Source organism: Pecten maximus, chromosome 15 (genome assembly GCF_902652985.1).
Source record: "Pecten maximus chromosome 15, xPecMax1.1, whole genome shotgun sequence".
In the NCBI taxonomy this organism is placed as follows: domain Eukaryota; kingdom Metazoa; phylum Mollusca; class Bivalvia; order Pectinida; family Pectinidae; genus Pecten; species Pecten maximus.
In genome coordinates, this window is record NC_047029.1 from 1,744,461 (window position 1) to 1,764,107 (window position 19,647).

At 34.0% G+C, this 19,647-nt stretch overlaps 1 protein-coding gene across 4 annotated transcripts in view; it reads right to left on the minus strand.

Moving 5' to 3' along the window:
* The window catches only part of LOC117343111 (inositol hexakisphosphate kinase 2-like), a 32,462-nt gene that overhangs the window by 11,559 nt on the left and 1,256 nt on the right, over positions 1–19,647 (minus strand). For 2 of the 4 annotated variants that reach the window (XM_033905422.1, XM_033905421.1), the window contains exons 2-3: positions 14,047–14,256; positions 8,996–9,095 (exon numbers count right to left, since the gene is read on the minus strand). In XM_033905422.1, coding sequence (XP_033761313.1) covers positions 8,996–9,095; positions 14,047–14,233 — 287 coding nt within the window. In that variant the 5' untranslated portion in view covers positions 14,234–14,256. Of the gene's footprint in view, positions 1–8,995; positions 9,096–14,046; positions 14,257–15,087; positions 15,146–19,647 lie in introns of those variants that run through there. The other 2 variants (XM_033905424.1, XM_033905425.1) reach the window with 2 other exon arrangements.

Genomic DNA, 19,647 nt, shown 5'->3' on the forward strand with positions numbered 1-19,647 from the left:
ATTTACTTCACACACACCAAAACTGTAGTCTAGTTACGATTTACCTCACACACACAAAACTGTAGTCTAGTTACGATTTACTTCACACACACAAAACTGTAGTCTAGTTACGATTTACTTCACACACACAAAACTGTAGTCTAGTTACGATTTACTTCACACACCAAAACTGTAGTCTAGTTACGATTTACTTCACACACACCAAAACTGTAGTCTAGTTACGATTTACTTCACACACACAAAACTGTAGTCTAGTTACGATTTACTTCACACACACAAAAACTGTAGTCTAGTTACGATTTACTTCACACAACCAAAACTGTAGTCTAGTTACGATTTACTTCACACACACAAAACTGTAGTCTAGTTACGATTTACTTCACACACACAAAACTGTAGTCTAGTTACGATTTACTTCACACACACAAAACTGTAGTCTAGTTACGATTTACTTCACACACACAAAACTGTAGTCTAGTTACGATTTACCTCACAACACAAAACTGTAGTCTAGTTACGATTTACTTCACACACACCAAAACTGTAGTCTAGTTACGATTTACTTCACACAAACCAAAACTGTAGTCTAGTTACGATTTACTTCACACAAACCAAAACTGTAGTCTAGTTACGATTTACTTCACAAACACAAAACTGTAGTCTAGTTACGATTTACTTCACACACACAAAACTGTAGTCTAGTTACGATTTACTTCACACACACAAAACTGTAGTCTAGTTACGATTTACTTCACACACACAAAACTGTAGTCTAGTTACGATTTACTTCACACACACAAAACTGTAGTCTAGTTACGATTTACCTCACACACACAAAACTGTAGTCTAGTTACGATTTACTTCACACACACAAAACTGTAGTCTAGTTACGATTTACTTCACACACACAAAACTGTAGTCTAGTTACGATTTACTTCACACACACAAAACTGTAGTCTAGTTACGATTTACTTCACACACACAAAACTGTAGTCTAGTTACGATTTACCTTCACACACACAAAACTGTAGTCTAGTTACGATTTACTTCACACACACAAAACTGTAGTCTAGTTACGATTTACCTCACACACACAAAACTGTAGTCTAGTTACGATTTACTTCACACACACAAAACTGTAGTCTAGTTACGATTTACCTCACAAACCAAAACTGTAGTCTAGTTACGATTTACTTCACACACACAAAACTGTAGTCTAGTTACGATTTACCTCACACACACAAAACTGTAGTCTAGTTACGATTAACCTCACACACACAAAACTGTAGTCTAGTTACGATTAACCTCACACACACAAAACTGTAGTCTAGTTACGATTTACTTCACACAAACCAAAACTGTAGTCTAGTTACGATTAACCTCACACACACCAAAACTGTAGTCTAGTTACGATTTACTTCACACACACAAAACTGTAGTCTAGTTACGATTTACTTCACACACACCAAACTGTAGTCTAGTTACGATTTACTTCACACACACAAAACTGTAGTCTAGTTACGATTTACCTCACACACACAAAACTGTAGTCTAGTTACGATTTACTTCACACACACAAAACTGTAGTCTAGTTACGATTTACCTCACACACACAAAACTGTAGTCTAGTTACGATTTACCTCACACACACAAAACTGTAGTCTAGTTACGATTTACTTCACACACACAAAACTGTAGTCTAGTTACGATTACTTCACACACACAAAACTGTAGTCTAGTTACGATTTACTTCACACACCAAAACTGTAGTCTAGTTACGATTTACTCACACACACAAAACTGTAGTCTAGTTACGATTTACTTCACACAAACCAAAACTGTAGTCTAGTTACGATTTACTTCACACACCAAAACTGTAGTCTAGTTACGATTTACTTCACACACACAAAACTGTAGTCTAGTTACGATTTACTTCACACACACAAAACTGTAGTCTAGTTACGATTTACTTCACACACACAAAACTGTAGTCTAGTTACGATTTACCTCACACACCAAAACTGTAGTCTAGTTACGATTTACTTCACACAAACCAAAACTGTAGTCTAGTTACGATTTACTTCACACACACAAAACTGTAGTCTAGTTACGATTTACTTCACACAACCAAAACTGTAGTCTAGTTACGATTTACTTCACAAACCAAAACTGTAGTCTAGTTACGATTTACTTCACACAAACCAAAACTGTAGTCTAGTTACGATTTACTTCACACACACAAAACTGAAGTCTAGTTACGATTTACTTCACACACACAAAACTGTAGTCTAGTTACGATTTACTTCACACACACAAAACTGTAGTCTAGTTACGATTTACTTCACACACACAAAACTGTAGTCTAGTTACGATTTACTTCACACAACACAAAACTGTAGTCTAGTTACGATTTACTTCACACACACAAAACTGTAGTCTAGTTACGATTTACTTCACACACACAAAACTGTAGTCTAGTTACGATTTACTTCACACACACCAAAACTGTAGTCTAGTTACGATTTACTTCACACACACAAAACTGTAGTCTAGTTACGATTTACTTCACACACACAAAACTGTAGTCTAGTTACGATTTACTTCACACACACAAAACTGTAGTCTAGTTACGATTTACTTCACACACACAAAACTGTAGTCTAGTTACGATTTACTTCACACACACAAAACTGTAGTCTAGTTACGATTTACTTCACACACACAAAACTGTAGTCTAGTTACGATTTACTTCACACACACAAAACTGTAGTCTAGTTACGATTTACTTCACACACACCAAAACTGTAGTCTAGTTACGATTTACTTCACACACACAAAACTGTAGTCTAGTTACGATTTACTTCACACACACAAAACTGTAGTCTAGTTACGATTTACCTCACACACACAAAACTGTAGTCTAGTTACGATTTACTTCACACACACAAAACTGTAGTCTAGTTACGATTTACTTCACACACACAAAACTGTAGTCTAGTTACGATTTACTTCACACACACAAAACTGTAGTCTAGTTACGATTTACTTCACACACACAAAACTGTAGTCTAGTTACGATTTACTTCACACACACAAAACTGAAGTCTAGTTACGATTTACTTCACACACACAAAACTGTAGTCTAGTTACGATTTACTTCACACACACAAAACTGTAGTCTAGTTACGATTTACTTCACACACACAAAACTGTAGTCTAGTTACGATTTACTTCACACACACAAAACTGTAGTCTAGTTACGATTTACTTCACACACACAAAACTGTAGTCTAGTTACGATTTACTTCACACACACAAAACTGTAGTCTAGTTACGATTTACTTCACACACACCAAAACTGTAGTCTAGTTACGATTTACTTCACACACCAAAACTGTAGTCTAGTTACGATTTACTTCACACACACAAAACTGTAGTCTAGTTACGATTTACTTCACACAAACCAAAACTGTAGTCTAGTTACGATTTACTTCACACAACCAAAACTGTAGTCTAGTTACGATTTACTTCACACACACAAAACTGTAGTCTAGTTACGATTTACTTCACACACACAAAACTGTAGTCTAGTTACGATTAACCTCACACACACAAAACTGTAGTCTAGTTACGATTTACTTCACACAAACCAAAACTGTAGTCTAGTTACGATTTACTTCACACACACAAAACTGTAGTCTAGTTACGATTTACTTCACACACACAAAACTGTAGTCTAGTTACGATTTACTTCACACACACAAAACTGTAGTCTAGTTACGATTTACTTCACACACACAAAACTGTAGTCTAGTTACGATTTACTTCACAAACACAAAACTGTAGTCTAGTTACGATTTACTTCACACACACAAAACTGTAGTCTAGTTACGATTTACTTCACACACACAAAACTGTAGTCTAGTTACGATTTACTTCACACAAACCAAAACTGTAGTCTAGTTACGATTTACTTCACACACACCAAAACTGTAGTCTAGTTACGATTTACTTCACACACACAAACTGTAGTCTAGTTACGATTTACCTTCACACACACAAAACTGTAGTCTAGTTACGATTTACCTCACACACACAAAACTGTAGTCTAGTTACGATTTACCTCACACACACAAAACTGTAGTCTAGTTACGATTTACCTCACACACACAAAACTGTAGTCTAGTTACGATTTACTTCACACACACAAAACTGTAGTCTAGTTACGATTTACCTCACACACACAAAACTGTAGTCTAGTTACGATTTACTTCACACACACAAAACTGTAGTCTAGTTACGATTTACCTCACACACACAAAACTGTAGTCTAGTTACGATTTACTTCACACACACCAAAACTGTAGTCTAGTTACGATTTACTTCACACACACCAAAACTGTAGTCTAGTTACGATTTACCTCACACACACAAAACTGTAGTCTAGTTACGATTTACTTCACACACACAAAACTGTAGTCTAGTTACGATTTACTTCACACACACCAAAACTGTAGTCTAGTTACGATTTACCTTCACACACACAAAACTGTAGTCTAGTTACGATTTACTTCACACACACAAAACTGTAGTCTAGTTACGATTTACTTCACACACACAAAACTGTAGTCTAGTTATGATTTACCTCACAAACTAAAACTGTAGTCTAGTTACGATTTACTTCACACACACAAAACTGTAGTCTAGTTACGATTTACTTCACACACACAAAACTGTAGTCTAGTTACGATTTACTTCACACACACAAAACTGTAGTCTAGTTACGATTTACTTCACACACACAAAACTGTAGTCTAGTTACGATTTACTTCACACACACAAAACTGTAGTCTAGTTACGATTACCTCACACACACAAAACTGTAGTCTAGTTACGATTTACTTCACACAAACCAAAACTGTAGTCTAGTTACGATTAACCTCACACACAAAACTGTAGTCTAGTTACGATTTACTTCACACAAACCAAAACTGTAGTCTAGTTACGATTTACTTCACACACACAAAACTGTAGTCTAGTTACGATTTACTTCACACAAACCAAAACTGTAGTCTAGTTACGATTTACTTCACACACCAAAACTGTAGTCTAGTTACGATTTACTTCACACACACAAAACTGTAGTCTAGTTACGATTTACTTCACACACACAAAACTGTAGTCTAGTTACGATTTACCTCACAACACTAAAACTGTAGTCTAGTTACGATTTACTTCACACACACAAAACTGTAGTCTAGTTACGATTTACTTCACACAAACCAAAACTGTAGTCTAGTTACGATTTACTTCACACACACAAAACTGTAGTCTAGTTACGATTTACTTCACACACACCAAAACTGTAGTCTAGTTACGATTTACTTCACACAAACCAAAACTGTAGTCTAGTTACGATTTACTTCACACACACAAAACTGTAGTCTAGTTACGATTTACTTCACACACCAAAACTGTAGTCTAGTTACGATTTACTTCACACACACAAAAACTGTAGTCTAGTTACGATTTACTTCACACACACTAAAACTGTAGTCTAGTTACGATTTACTTCACACACACAAAACTGTAGTCTAGTTACGATTTACTTCACAAACAAAAACTGTGGTCTAGTTACGATTTACTTCACAAACACAAAACTGAAGTCTAGTTACGATTTACTTCACACACACTAAAACTGTAGTCTAGTTACGATTTACCTCACACACCAAAACTGTAGTCTAGTTACGATTTACTTCACACAAACCAAAACTGTAGTCTAGTTACGATTTACTTCACACAAACCAAAACTGTGGTCTAGTTACGATTTACTTCACACACACAAAACTGTAGTCTAGTTACGATTTACTTCACACAAACCAAACTGAAGTCTAGTTACGATTTACTTCACACACAGAGAACTGTAGTCTAGTTACGATTTACTTCACACACACAAAACTGTAGTCTAGTTACGATTTACTTCACACACACAAAACTGTAGTCTAGTTACGATTTACTTCACAAACACCAAAACTGAAGTCTAGTTACGATTTACTTCACACACACAAAACTGTAGTCTAGTTACGATTTACTTCACACACACAAAACTGTAGTCTAGTTACGATTTACTTCACACACACAAAACTGTAGTCTAGTTACGATTTACCTCACACACCAAAACTGTAGTCTAGTTACGATTTACTTCACACACACAAAACTGTAGTCTAGTTACGATTTACTTCACACACACAAAACTGTAGTCTAGTTACGATTTACTTCACACACACAAAACTGTAGTCTAGTTACGATTTACTTCACACACACAAAACTGTAGTCTAGTTACGATTTACTTCACACACACCAAAACTGTAGTCTAGTTACGATTTACTTCACACACACAAAACTGTAGTCTAGTTACGATTTACTTCACACACCAAAACTGTAGTCTAGTTACGATTTACTTCACACAAACCAAAACTGTAGTCTAGTTACGATTTACTTCACACACCAAAACTGTAGTCTAGTTACGATTTACTTCACACAAACCAAAACTGTAGTCTAGTTACGATTTACTTCACACACCAAAACTGTAGTCTAGTTACGATTTACTTCACACACACAAAACTGTAGTCTAGTTACGATTTACTTCACACACACCAAAACTGTAGTCTAGTTACGATTTACTTCACACACACCAAAACTGTAGTCTAGTTACGATTTACCTCACACACACAAAACTGTAGTCTAGTTACGATTTACTTCACACAAACCAAAACTGTAGTCTAGTTACGATTTACTTCACACAACCAAAACTGTAGTCTAGTTACGATTTACTTCACACACACAAAACTGTAGTCTAGTTACGATTTACTTCACACACACCAAAACTGTAGTCTAGTTACGATTTACTTCACACACCAAAACTGTAGTCTAGTTACGATTTACTTCACACACACAAAACTGTAGTCTAGTTACGATTTACTTCACACACCAAAACTGTAGTCTAGTTACGATTACTTCACACACCAAAACTGTAGTCTAGTTACGATTTACTTCACACACACCAAAACTGTAGTCTAGTTACGATTTACTTCACACACACAAAACTGTAGTCTAGTTACGATTTACTTCACACACACAAAACTGTAGTCTAGTTACGATTTACTTCACACACCAAAACTGTAGTCTAGTTACGATTTACTTCACACACCAAAACTGTAGTCTAGTTACGATTTACTTCACACACCAAAACTGTAGTCTAGTTACGATTTACCTCACACAACAAAACTGTAGTCTAGTTACGATTACCTCACACACACAAAACTGTAGTCTAGTTACGATTTACTTCACACACTAAAACTGTAGTCTAGTTACGATTTACTTCACAAACCAAAACTGTAGTCTAGTTACTATTTACTTCACACAACCAAAACTGTAGTCTAGTTACGATTTACTTCACACACACAAAACTGTAGTCTAGTTACGATTTACTTCACAAACCAAAACTGTGGTCTAGTTACGATTTACTTCACACACACAAAACTGTAGTCTAGTTACGATTTACTTCACACACACAAAACTGTAGTCTAGTTACGATTTAACTTCACACACACAAAACTGTAGTCTAGTTACGATTTACTTCACACAACACAAAACTGTGGTCTAGTTACGATTTACTTCACACAACCAAAACTGAAGTCTAGTTACGATTTACTTCACACACACAAAACTGTAGTCTAGTTACGATTTACTTCACACAAACCAAACTGAAGTCTTATTACAATTTACTTCACACACTAAAACTGAAGTCTAGTTACGATTTACTTCACAAACACAAAACTGAAGTCTAGTTACGATTTACTTCACACACACAAAACTGAAGTCTTATTACAATTTACTTCACACACTAAAACTGAAGTCTAGTTACGATTTACTTCACAAACACAAAACTGAAGTCTAGTTACGATTTACTTCACACACTAAAACTGTAGTCTAGTTACGATTTACTTCACAAACATCAAAACTGTAGTCTAGTTACGATTTACTTCACACAAACCAAAACTGAAGTCTAGTTACGATTTACTTCACACACACAAAACTGTAGTCTAGTTACGATTTACTTCACAAACATCAAAACTGTGGTCTAGTTACGATTTACTTCACACACACAAAACTGAAGTCTAGTTACGATTTACTTCACACAAACCAAAACTGTGGTCTAGTTACGATTTACTTCACACACTAAAACTGAAGTCTAGTTACGATTTACTTCACACACTAAAACTGTAGTCTAGTTACGATTTACTTCACACACACAAACTGAAGTCTAGTTACGATTTACCTCACACACACAAAACTGAAGTCTAGTTACGATTTACTTCACACACACAAACTGAAGTCTAGTTACGATTTACTTCACAAACATCAAAACTGTAGTCTAGTTACGATTTACTTCACACAACCCAATACTGAAGTCTAGTTACGATTTACCTCACACACACAAAACTGAAGTCTAGTTACGATTTACTTCACACAACCCAATACTGAAGTCTAGTTACGATTTACTTCACAAACACAAAACTGAAGTCTAGTTACGATTTACTTCACACAACCCAATACTGAAGTCTTATTACGATTTACTTTACAAACATCAAAACTGTAGTCTAGTTACAATTTACTTCACACACACAAAACTGAAGTCTTATTACAATTTACTTCACACACTAAAACTGAAGTCTAGTTACGATTTACTTCACAAACACAAAACTGAAGTCTAGTTACGATTTACTTCACAAACACAAAACTGAAGTCTAGTTACGATTCACTTCACAAACACAAAACTGAAGTCTAGTTACGATTTACTTCACAAACACAAAACTGAAGTCTAGTTACAATTTACTTCACACACCAAAACTGAAAAGGTACGTACTATATGCATTGACAACTTTAATCCAACAAGAATGAAATGTTGTATTCGGGTAGTCTCTGGACTTACATGTACCTTTGTTGTTCAGTGTTCCGAAGGATATACCCAGGTACTTCAGCGTAGAACGTTGGACTGTCGTTGTCATGACAACACTTGACACCGACCAGACCTTCGAGAAATAAACAATACGTGATCAGGATCCAATGAAAGCTAATGAGAGGGTTTATCGATCATAATGTGAGATAGTGTCTAACTCATTACAGTAATATACTAAGAATAGCAAACAATAGGTTGCGCTTCGTCAACCAAGTACACAAGAACACTGAAATCAGCTTAAATACAAAATCGTAGGTTTTCTGTACTTATCACACGACGCATAGTGTCAAGGCAGTGAACCAAGAACCAGGTCACTAATACCGACATAGAATGTCTTTCTATGTGCTATTATTATAGATTGGTAGAATTGTTTTTGTATGGCGGTAAATCATAGCATTCACCTGTATTTCTTCTCAACCAAGATTATTTAGATGTTTGTGGATTTCATATAGAGCTTGGTTTGGTTATTCAATGACTTGACACACTGAGTCATTATTTGAAACTTAAGAGGAACTGAAACGAACTATTAGTAATAAATGTTAACAGTAAACTACTACACAGGTAAGGTCAATATTGCTCTGCTTGGCTGAAATGTGGTCACGTGATTCGATATTAAATCAAACCATCATCATGTCGAATTCTACTTGCTTTAGAAACCGTGTGTTTATATCGATTTTATCGTGTCACATGAATTATTAAATCACGATGTCCCCTGTCACGTATAGTATCGGTTAGTGCTAAAGATGTTTGCTACATATGAGACAAACAGAAATTATGGTCGATTGAAAACAGAAGTAGGCTGTTGTTTATCTTATATAATACCAAAATTGCATACTTCACAGCATAATCATCACCGGAAAGTTTCATATTCTATTTTTTCGGTCTTATAAGCGATATCAGGAAGCTGCTATCATTTTTCATTTTTTTTCACATTTAATACATGTATATCAAATCAAAATGAGTTAACAGGAAAAGGGTGAAAGATTATGCCTTTACGAACACTCTTCCTTCAATTATTCTTCCATTCCTGGTTGTTAATTAAGATATTTCTATACTATGGGTGCCATTCGATACATTTTTTTGTGAGAGCATTATAAACGCTACGGCTAAGATATACAGCTGGGTCCATTTGTTGTTACAAGAGATAGCATCTCATCTCGGTAAGTAACTATTCATTATGATAATAATACGGCATAATTTCCTCAACAAACGTCCATAATTGAAAAGAGTATTATGTCATTTTAGAAAACATTTAACCTATATAAAACATGTTCATGACAGTAACTTTTGTCATTTTATTACTTATTTTAGAAGAAACATCAGATTTCCTGTCTGAATATTTTAAGCGGGGGATAATTGAATCACCAAATGGAAGCATGTATTACTCCGAAAAATATATGCTGAATGTACAAGCACATAAATTAATATTTCATTGATTTCAGAACTCCGAAATTAGTTTAACAAATATATCAATCAGTACGAGGACAGGTAAACAATGGCAGTATTTGATTACTAAACACCGCTAAGTCCAGTGTTTATTTTTCTGTGTCTGACCCCGATTCAGAGTTAGTATTACGTCACTACAATATACGGTTGACTGGAGATAAGGAAGAAGGAAACTACTGAATATTTACCCAGGCTGACAACAGTATTTGCAATATAATTAAATATTTAAAGGGGCATTCCTTCGTTCGCACATAAGAAACATGCACAATTTCTATTCATGAAATCTATGTCCAAACGATGATTATATGAGTGTTTGTGTCTACAAGTAATGGAATTAACGCCGAAATGTACGGGAAAATGCGTATTGTAGACAGGTACCGTATGTCTTTGCGGTATTTAGTGATACTTCGGGTCGAATTTAGAATTTTAAGGATTTAATACTCGAAGAACTATGGTTTATCTTGAGAGTAAAACTGTCGTATTAATGTAACGATTATAACTTCTACTACTTGAAAAAAGTACATATTTTCCAGTAAATTTAATTTTCACGACTTTAACTTTATTCAAACGAAGAAATGCCACTTTAAGGAAAAGATTCCGTTCATATGGCAACTCACCAGGTAATATTTATATGGATACAGCAATATAATATAACTGTTCCTAACCTCAACAGATATGCAAGCCATGTTGTGGTATTGTGTAAGTTTCCTGTTAACTTTTCTATTTACTTCTGTTTCAAACGTTTTCTGGTAACAAGGATGTATTGTTGAACATTTGTTCGCAAATGGCAATAACAATATTGGATTGCGTGACCACGACTTTTAAGCTCCCTAAGTTTGGGTTACAGGATTTACATGTTAGGCTTACTAATGTTACAACGACCTCGACAGGCTATATATCTTTGACAAAGAGGTCGGGCTAAATGGTAAACAACACAGAAAATAGAAAGAAAAATCAAATAGTAATGCTATGGTACATGTAGCATCATAATTTTTTTTTCAACTTTTGTCAATTTGATAAAGTTAGAGAGTTATAAGTTTTTATCAACTGGTATAGCTTCTTGGAATTCCTGAATCAATTGGATTCTTGATGCAAAAACAAATACATGTAGTCGTTATCCGAGTCGACGTACAAAGCGTTGCATTAACGTTTCATGTGATTAGTTATATCATGTGATTAGTTATATCATGTGATTAGTTATATTATATGATTAGTTATATCATGTGATTAGTTACATTATGTGATTATTTATATCATGTATTAGTTATATCATGTGATTAGTGATATCATGTGATTAGTTATATCATGTGATTAGTTATATTATGTGATTATTTATATCATGTATTAGTTATATCATGTGATTAGTGATATCATGTATTAGTTATATCATGTGATTAGTTATATCATGTGATTAGTTATATCATGTATTAGTTATATCATGTGATTAGTTATATCATGTGATTAGTTATATCATGTATTAGTTATATCATGTGATTAGTTATATCATGTGATTAGTTATATCATGTTATTAGTTATATCATGTGATTAGTTATATCATGTATTAGTTATATCATGTGATTAGTTATATCATGTGATTAGTTATATCATGTATTAGTTATATCATGTGATTAGTTATATCATGTGATTAGTTATATCATGTATTAGTTATATCATGTATTAGTTATATCATGTATTAGTTATATCATGTGATTAGTTATATCATGTGATTAGTTATATCATGTATTAGTTATATCATGTGATTAGTTATATCATGTGATTAGTTATATCATGTATTAGTTATATCATGTGATTAGTTATATCATGTATTAGTTATATCATGTATTAGTTATATCATGTGATTAGTTATATCATGTATTAGTTATATCATGTATTAGTTATATCATGTATTAGTTATATCATGTGATTAGTTATATCATGTATTAGTTATATCATGTATTAGTTATATCATGTATTAGTTATATCATGTGATTAGTTATATCATGTATTAGTTATATCATGTATTAGTTATATCATGTATTAGTTATATCATGTGATTAGTTATATTATGTGATTATTTATATCATGTATTAGTTATATCATGTGATTAGTGATATCATGTGATTAGTTATATCATGTGATTAGTTATATTATGTGATTATTTATATCATGTATTAGTTATATCATGTGATTAGTTATATCATGTGATTAGTTATATCATTTGATTAGTTATATTATATGATTAGTTATATCATGTGATTAGTTATATCATGTTATTAGTTATATCATGTATTAGTTATATCATGTGATTAGTTATATCATGTTATTAGTTATATCATGTGATTAGTTATATCATGTGATTAGTTATATCATGTGATTAGTTATATCATGTATTAGTTATATCATGTGATTAGTTATATCATGTGATTAGTTATATCATGTATTAGTTATATCATGTGATTAGTTATATCATGTGATTAGTTATATCATGTTATTAGTTATATCATGTGATTAGTTATATCATGTATTAGTTATATCATGTGATTAGTTATATCATGTGATTAGTTATATCATGTATTAGTTATATCATGTGATTAGTTATATCATGTGATTAGTTATATCATGTATTAGTTATATCATGTATTAGTTATATCATGTATTAGTTATATCATGTGATTAGTTATATCATGTGATTAGTTATATCATGTATTAGTTATATCATGTGATTAGTTATATCATGTGATTAGTTATATCATGTATTAGTTATATCATGTGATTAGTTATATCATGTATTAGTTATATCATGTATTAGTTATATCATGTATTAGTTATATCATGTGATTAGTTATATCATGTATTAGTTATATCATGTATTAGTTATATCATGTATTAGTTATATCATGTGATTAGTTATATTATGTGATTATTTATATCATGTATTAGTTATATCATGTGATTAGTGATATCATGTGATTAGTTATATCATGTGATTAGTTATATTATGTGATTATTTATATCATGTATTAGTTATATCATGTGATTAGTTATATCATGTGATTAGTTATATCATTTGATTAGTTATATTATATGATTAGTTATATCATGTGATTAGTTATATCATGTTATTAGTTATATCATGTATTAGTTATATCATGTGATTAGTTATATCATGTTATTAGTTATATCATGTGATTAGTTATATCATGTGATTAGTTATATCATGTATTAGTTATATCATGTATTAGTTATATCATGTGATTAGTTATATCATGTTATTAGTTATATCATGTGATTAGCTATATCATGTGATTAGTTATATCATGTATTCGTTATATCATGTGATTAGTTATATCATGTGATTAGTTATATCATGTGATTAGTTATATCATGTATTAGTTATATCATGTAATTAACATGTATTATATCTAGTTTTATCAATTTTTGGCGAGAACGAAAGTTATAATTCGTCAGGATATTCTTGCCAAATAATGTTAAATGTATGTACAGTCCTATGAATACAATACAGATTTAATTGACTATTGGAAGATAAAAAATGTAAATGTTCCTATATAAAGACATACCTTTGTAATGTGGAGTAAAGTCCTTCATATTCTCGGGAAGATTTTGGTAAAACTGGAACTCCCGCTCCTGGTATGGTTTACATACTGTTTCCTGTGTTATTTCAAACAAACACGTATGCCCGCCGACTTGATGGACAAACGGCTTGATTTCCACCAACTGACCGTCATTCTTATAAAACGTCATCATTTAGATAGCCTCGCATGCCTCGCCTGAAAAATATACATACCAAATGTTGTTTTAATGTACTTGGGAAATAAGTAATGTGTTTTTCATACACATAACGTTTCATACACAAAGTGGAGTTCGGACGTCACAAAGTACAGTTCATATTTTGTTTTCTCTTTTATAAATACTGGTATATATACACCGTCACACTAGTAATTACTAAGGAGGGCTATAACGCATGGAAGGTTTTTAATGACAACATACCTACGTGGGTTTGGAACATGCTAAGTAGAATTTGAAGTACGCGTAGATTGGTTTTAAGTACTCTCCTCATACACTCCACAAACAGTGATCGTAAAAGGATGTAGCATGACCGGGGGGGGGGGGGGGGGGGGGGGGGGGTATTACACAGCATATGTCTGATTTGATATAATGCAGAATGATTGATGAAACTATTTCTTTGGATATTCCTTTTTTATACATTTGTTGCGGCAAAGCCTACACCAGAGCGGCATTAGTTTCTATTTTTTTTTATTATGTACAAGTTTTGCTGTTAAACCTAGTGCTTGTCGTCGACAGTCAGCATAAACGCATGGCTTCTGTAGGCGCAACCTTTATCATTGCCATACAACGACTTGAAGGTCATCATAGATGTCGAGAGAAAGATCAACACTGGAGTATGTTACCATTGTTTGGTTTGCTTCTCTCCGTTGCGGATATAAATTCAATATTGAATCTAACGATAAGCGGCAAGGTTCATGTCCCGAGACTACAAATCTAGAGCCGCGGGGATCGTCATAATTGTGCTGAATTACTTAGAATTAACAATGCAATATTGAAAACTATTAAATTATCTAATAATGGGGATACTCTACCTCCTGGTCCAGATTTTGACATTTTTTTGATCTATTTGACTTTCTGCAGACGTCTCTTCAGCATTAGGCCTTTAACACCACTGACCCCACTTTGAAGGAGGAAACTGTTGTATGATACAACTCAATTTGTGGCTCTACTGAACTAAATCTGAATCCTAACCTGTGTCAAAAGGTCCTTATAGGAAGGAACTGTGCCTGACGTTCCTGCCTCAGGTGTTTGCGAGGTTAATGCCGACAATAACACCTATATCTGAAACCGGGAAAGGAGGAAAACAACGTGCACGAGCACACACAATTGAGAGCTTTGTGGCGGACAATTACAAACAACCCTACCACAAATCTACCAATGCTAAAATAGACACCCGAACATTTCCTTAAGGCAATATCAAAAGCAATGTTTCGATGATAAAGTCAAATTACCGATGTGGAAACGTCTCATCTACTCAGTTATCAGAAACCTACAGCGCTCCTTTTACCAGTTGGTGATACACCAGACGTTTATGTTACAACGTAAACTGAGATCTATACAGATGACCGCAAATGATTCAGCGTTCTTTTGGTGCTTTTTTTGCCCCACCTACCATGGAGAGCAAAGCAAACGTTTGAGTGACAGACGTGACCATACATACACTTCAACAGGTCATTATATCAATAATAAATGTCAAAATAGACAAGCTAATCTTGACGGAATTGGCATTCCCTTCTGTACTTCATGCTCGAAAAATCCTCAATTAAATCTGTATACATTGGGATCACCAGTATACTTAACCCACTCTACCCAGTTATAGCGGTGTAACGTGGCGTAAGACCTTTCGATCCCACTGCGATTTCTACTCTTATCTGACCTGTCATAGTAGCCGCTTAACGCATTCAACTGGTTTAATCATCCCAAACGATTTCATGGCATCTATAGACTTTGATATCACAAATATACAAATAACATACCGTGATATTCATTATCAACAAAGAACAGAAAAGTTACACCTAAAATATTCAACATTATAATATCTAATCTGAAAAGTTGATTAACTGTTTATACCGTTTAGAACTTCGAATGCGTCGCGTATTACACTTGCTTTCGTGTCCAATGAGATGAATGTTGTCAGGAATTACATTAAATTGCTTAAACATTACATGATATTATCTAAAATTGACTAGACGCATTTTCGAAGTATATGAACAATACTACTGATCAGTTAATGATTTGGTTATACTAGTAGATGTAGTTTTTTTTTTTTTTTTTATCTAAACTCATTTTACCTTATGACCTTGAAAGTAGGTCAAAGCCGTTCATCCCATCATGCTACTGGCCAAAATATCATGATCATCAATCTCATGCTCATTGCGTAAGAAGAAGCCGCTTAAAGATTTTAACATATATGACCCCTGTGATTATGAAAGAAGGTCAAAGTCATTCATTTGAATAAACTTTGTACCCTTCATCGCAACATATTACTGGTCGAATATCGTACCATGTTCCTTGTGGTTATTGCGAATAAGTTGTTTTTTTTACAAACGGACAACGCACGATGGACATAAGACGATGGACAAAAGATGGACAAAAGGCGATCACAATAGGTCATTTGAGACTTTGTCTCCGGTGGCTTTAAAATCTGGTGACGTGAAACACTTATGTAACCTCGGGCCATGATTTTCACTTCTCTACAGCTATACGTCGTACATAATTGAGATCTTGCATGTCCCATAAACGAATATTCTTTCTATAAATTTTAACACGGGCAGAAAATGAGTTCTAACGGTTTTAAATGGTGTATTCAATATCAGGCGATGATTAGCAAACCTTTAACTCTAAGTCTGCAGGCTATGAATAGTTTATTGTGAAGAGGCAATTTAAATGCCACTTTGTTTGTAATACGTATTACTGTATCCAAGTAAAACCTAAACGAGCAGGTATTAACCGAGTCATTTTCTATGTAATTGTTCGTGGCTCGACTTTTCGTAAGATACTTTAAAAAGCCCGTAAGGAATGTCGGTGGTAGACCAATACATCTATCGTAAAGACACAACTAAACTGACATTTTGAATCAGCGAGTAGCAGAAATGTACACTTAAACATGTATGTCCCCTCGTTAAAATAGTAACAATGACATTCACCTTGACCTTGAAACTCCAACTTGATTTGTAGCTACTTATACTGAACATAACTTTTAACTTTTACCAATATACCTTGAAGCATGGCTGAGAAAAATGTGGAAAATAAATGGACGGACGGAGAGGAAAACTATTGATATACATGTCATAATACTATAATACCCGACAAAGGAGAAAGGTCTCAAAAACTACTAATATAATACCCGACAAAGGAGAAAGGTCTCAAAAACTATTAATATAATACCCGACAAAGGAGAAAGGTCTCAAAAACTACTAATATAATACCCGACAAAGGAGAAAGGTCTCAAAAACTATTAATATAATATTCGACAAAGGAGAAACGTCTCAAAAACTACTAATATAATACCCGACAAAGGAGAAAGGTCTCAAAAACTATTAATATAATACCCGACAAAGGAGAAAGGTCTCAAAAACTACTAATATAATACCCGACAAAGGAGAAAGGTCTCAAAAACTACTAATATAATACTCGACAAAGGAGAAAGGTCTCAAAAACTATTAATATAATACCCGACAAAGGAGAAAGGTCTCAAAAACTATTAATATAATACCCGACAAAGGAGAAACGTCTCAAAAACTATTAATATAATACTCGACAAAGGAGAAACGTCTCAAAACTATCAATATAATACTCGACAAAGGAGAAACGTTTTAAAAAACTACTAATATAATACCCGACAAAGGAGAAAGGTCTCAAAAACTATTAATATAATACTCGACAAAGGAGAAAGGTCTCAAAAACTATTAATATAATACTCGACAAAGGAGAAAGGTCTCAAAATACTCGACAACAAAATGAGACAGTCGAAACTTCACAATGAACTATAAATCTATAATTAACACTGATCAGGTATAATTGGGGACTGAAACAGAATATACATGTACATATATACTTACACGGTGAAATTTGTATCATTACCAATCTCAGTTAGAGGTATACTTGACCTGGCAAAGTTTTCTAAAGACTCCTCGACCTGGCAAAGTTTTCTAAAGATCCCTAAAACTATCACTCTAAACTTCAAAACTGTGAAACAGTACGTCCTGAAATTGATCACAGAAAGGCACAAACTTTGCTAAGTAACGTGACTTTCACATCGAATGGATAACCCTTGATCCGTGTTCACGCACAGCACGTGAAGATACTGGTAAACGGATTAGGTGCGTGATATTGGTGTATTCCAAAGACTCACTCTGACCTAGGTAATCAACAAGTCGGATAACGGCGATTTAATCTATAAGCTTCAGTACAGATTCACGTACATGGCGTATGCTAAGGTTACAAACTGGAACTGAAAGTCTTACCGCAGACTGCCGCCCACCACATGATATAGTACATGTATGTGTCCTTCCCAAATAAAAAATGTGGGCAATTGTATAATCATGATATGACTGTTACGTACACCTGTCAGATAAACATACGGCGAGGTAAAAAAAGGGGCCAGAACTCCAACAAAACACGCGAGATGGCATGCCCATACAAAGAACATCCGGTATATAACATGGTGTTAGTCTACCGATGGTCGCGATACCCGATATCGGGCCGATAGTCCTTGGAAAACATGATGTCTGAATTCCCTTTTATCTACCGACATGTGTACGAAAGAGTTGCTCTTGTGTTGGGCGTAATTGCGATATCAGTATTTTTTTTAAATATCATAGCGAGTATATATTTTGTACACAATCCACACATACAACAACGTATTATGTAAACAGTAAACAAATCACTAAAAATACGCCGGCCGACAGCAGCTGTCGCCTTATACATGCATATTAGAAAAATATTTACATGAAAAATGTGTACATGAAAAAATGTATTTTTCATGTGGCCTACAGCGATACCCCTTCATGGCCCACAATCCTGTGATTAAATCAACTGCATCCCAAGCCATAATAAACGTTGTAAGGCGTGATTTTAACACTTTTGATCCCCTTGACCTTCAACGTAGGTCAAGGTCATTCATTTGAATGCTACAGACGCAGTTTAAGTTACATGTCTTTGGACCTCTTGGTCATTGAAAAGAAGTTGTGAAAAGGTTTTGGCAAAATTAACTGCAGTTACATGTACCTTTAAGTATGTCAAGGTCATTCATTTGAACAGACTTGGTAGCCCTTCATCCAAACATGCTTCAGACTCAATATCAAGTCCCTTGGACTCTTGGTTTTGAAAAGAAATTGTTGAAGCCGTACGGCCGGACTTCGGACGCTGTACTATGGCATTAGCTCACTTGCCCTTCGGGCAGGTGAGTTTATCAACATCAATCTAAATGTATTTTACTAGGCATGCGTTATCCATAAAGAAGACTTACCCTGTCGGAAAACTTCGTATCATTGTTTGAACATTTTCAACGGACATTGTTTCCTCGAATTGGTTATGTTCATTCTTTTTGTGTGTGGACATACTATGTTTTAAAGTTTTTAGTCTTTCAA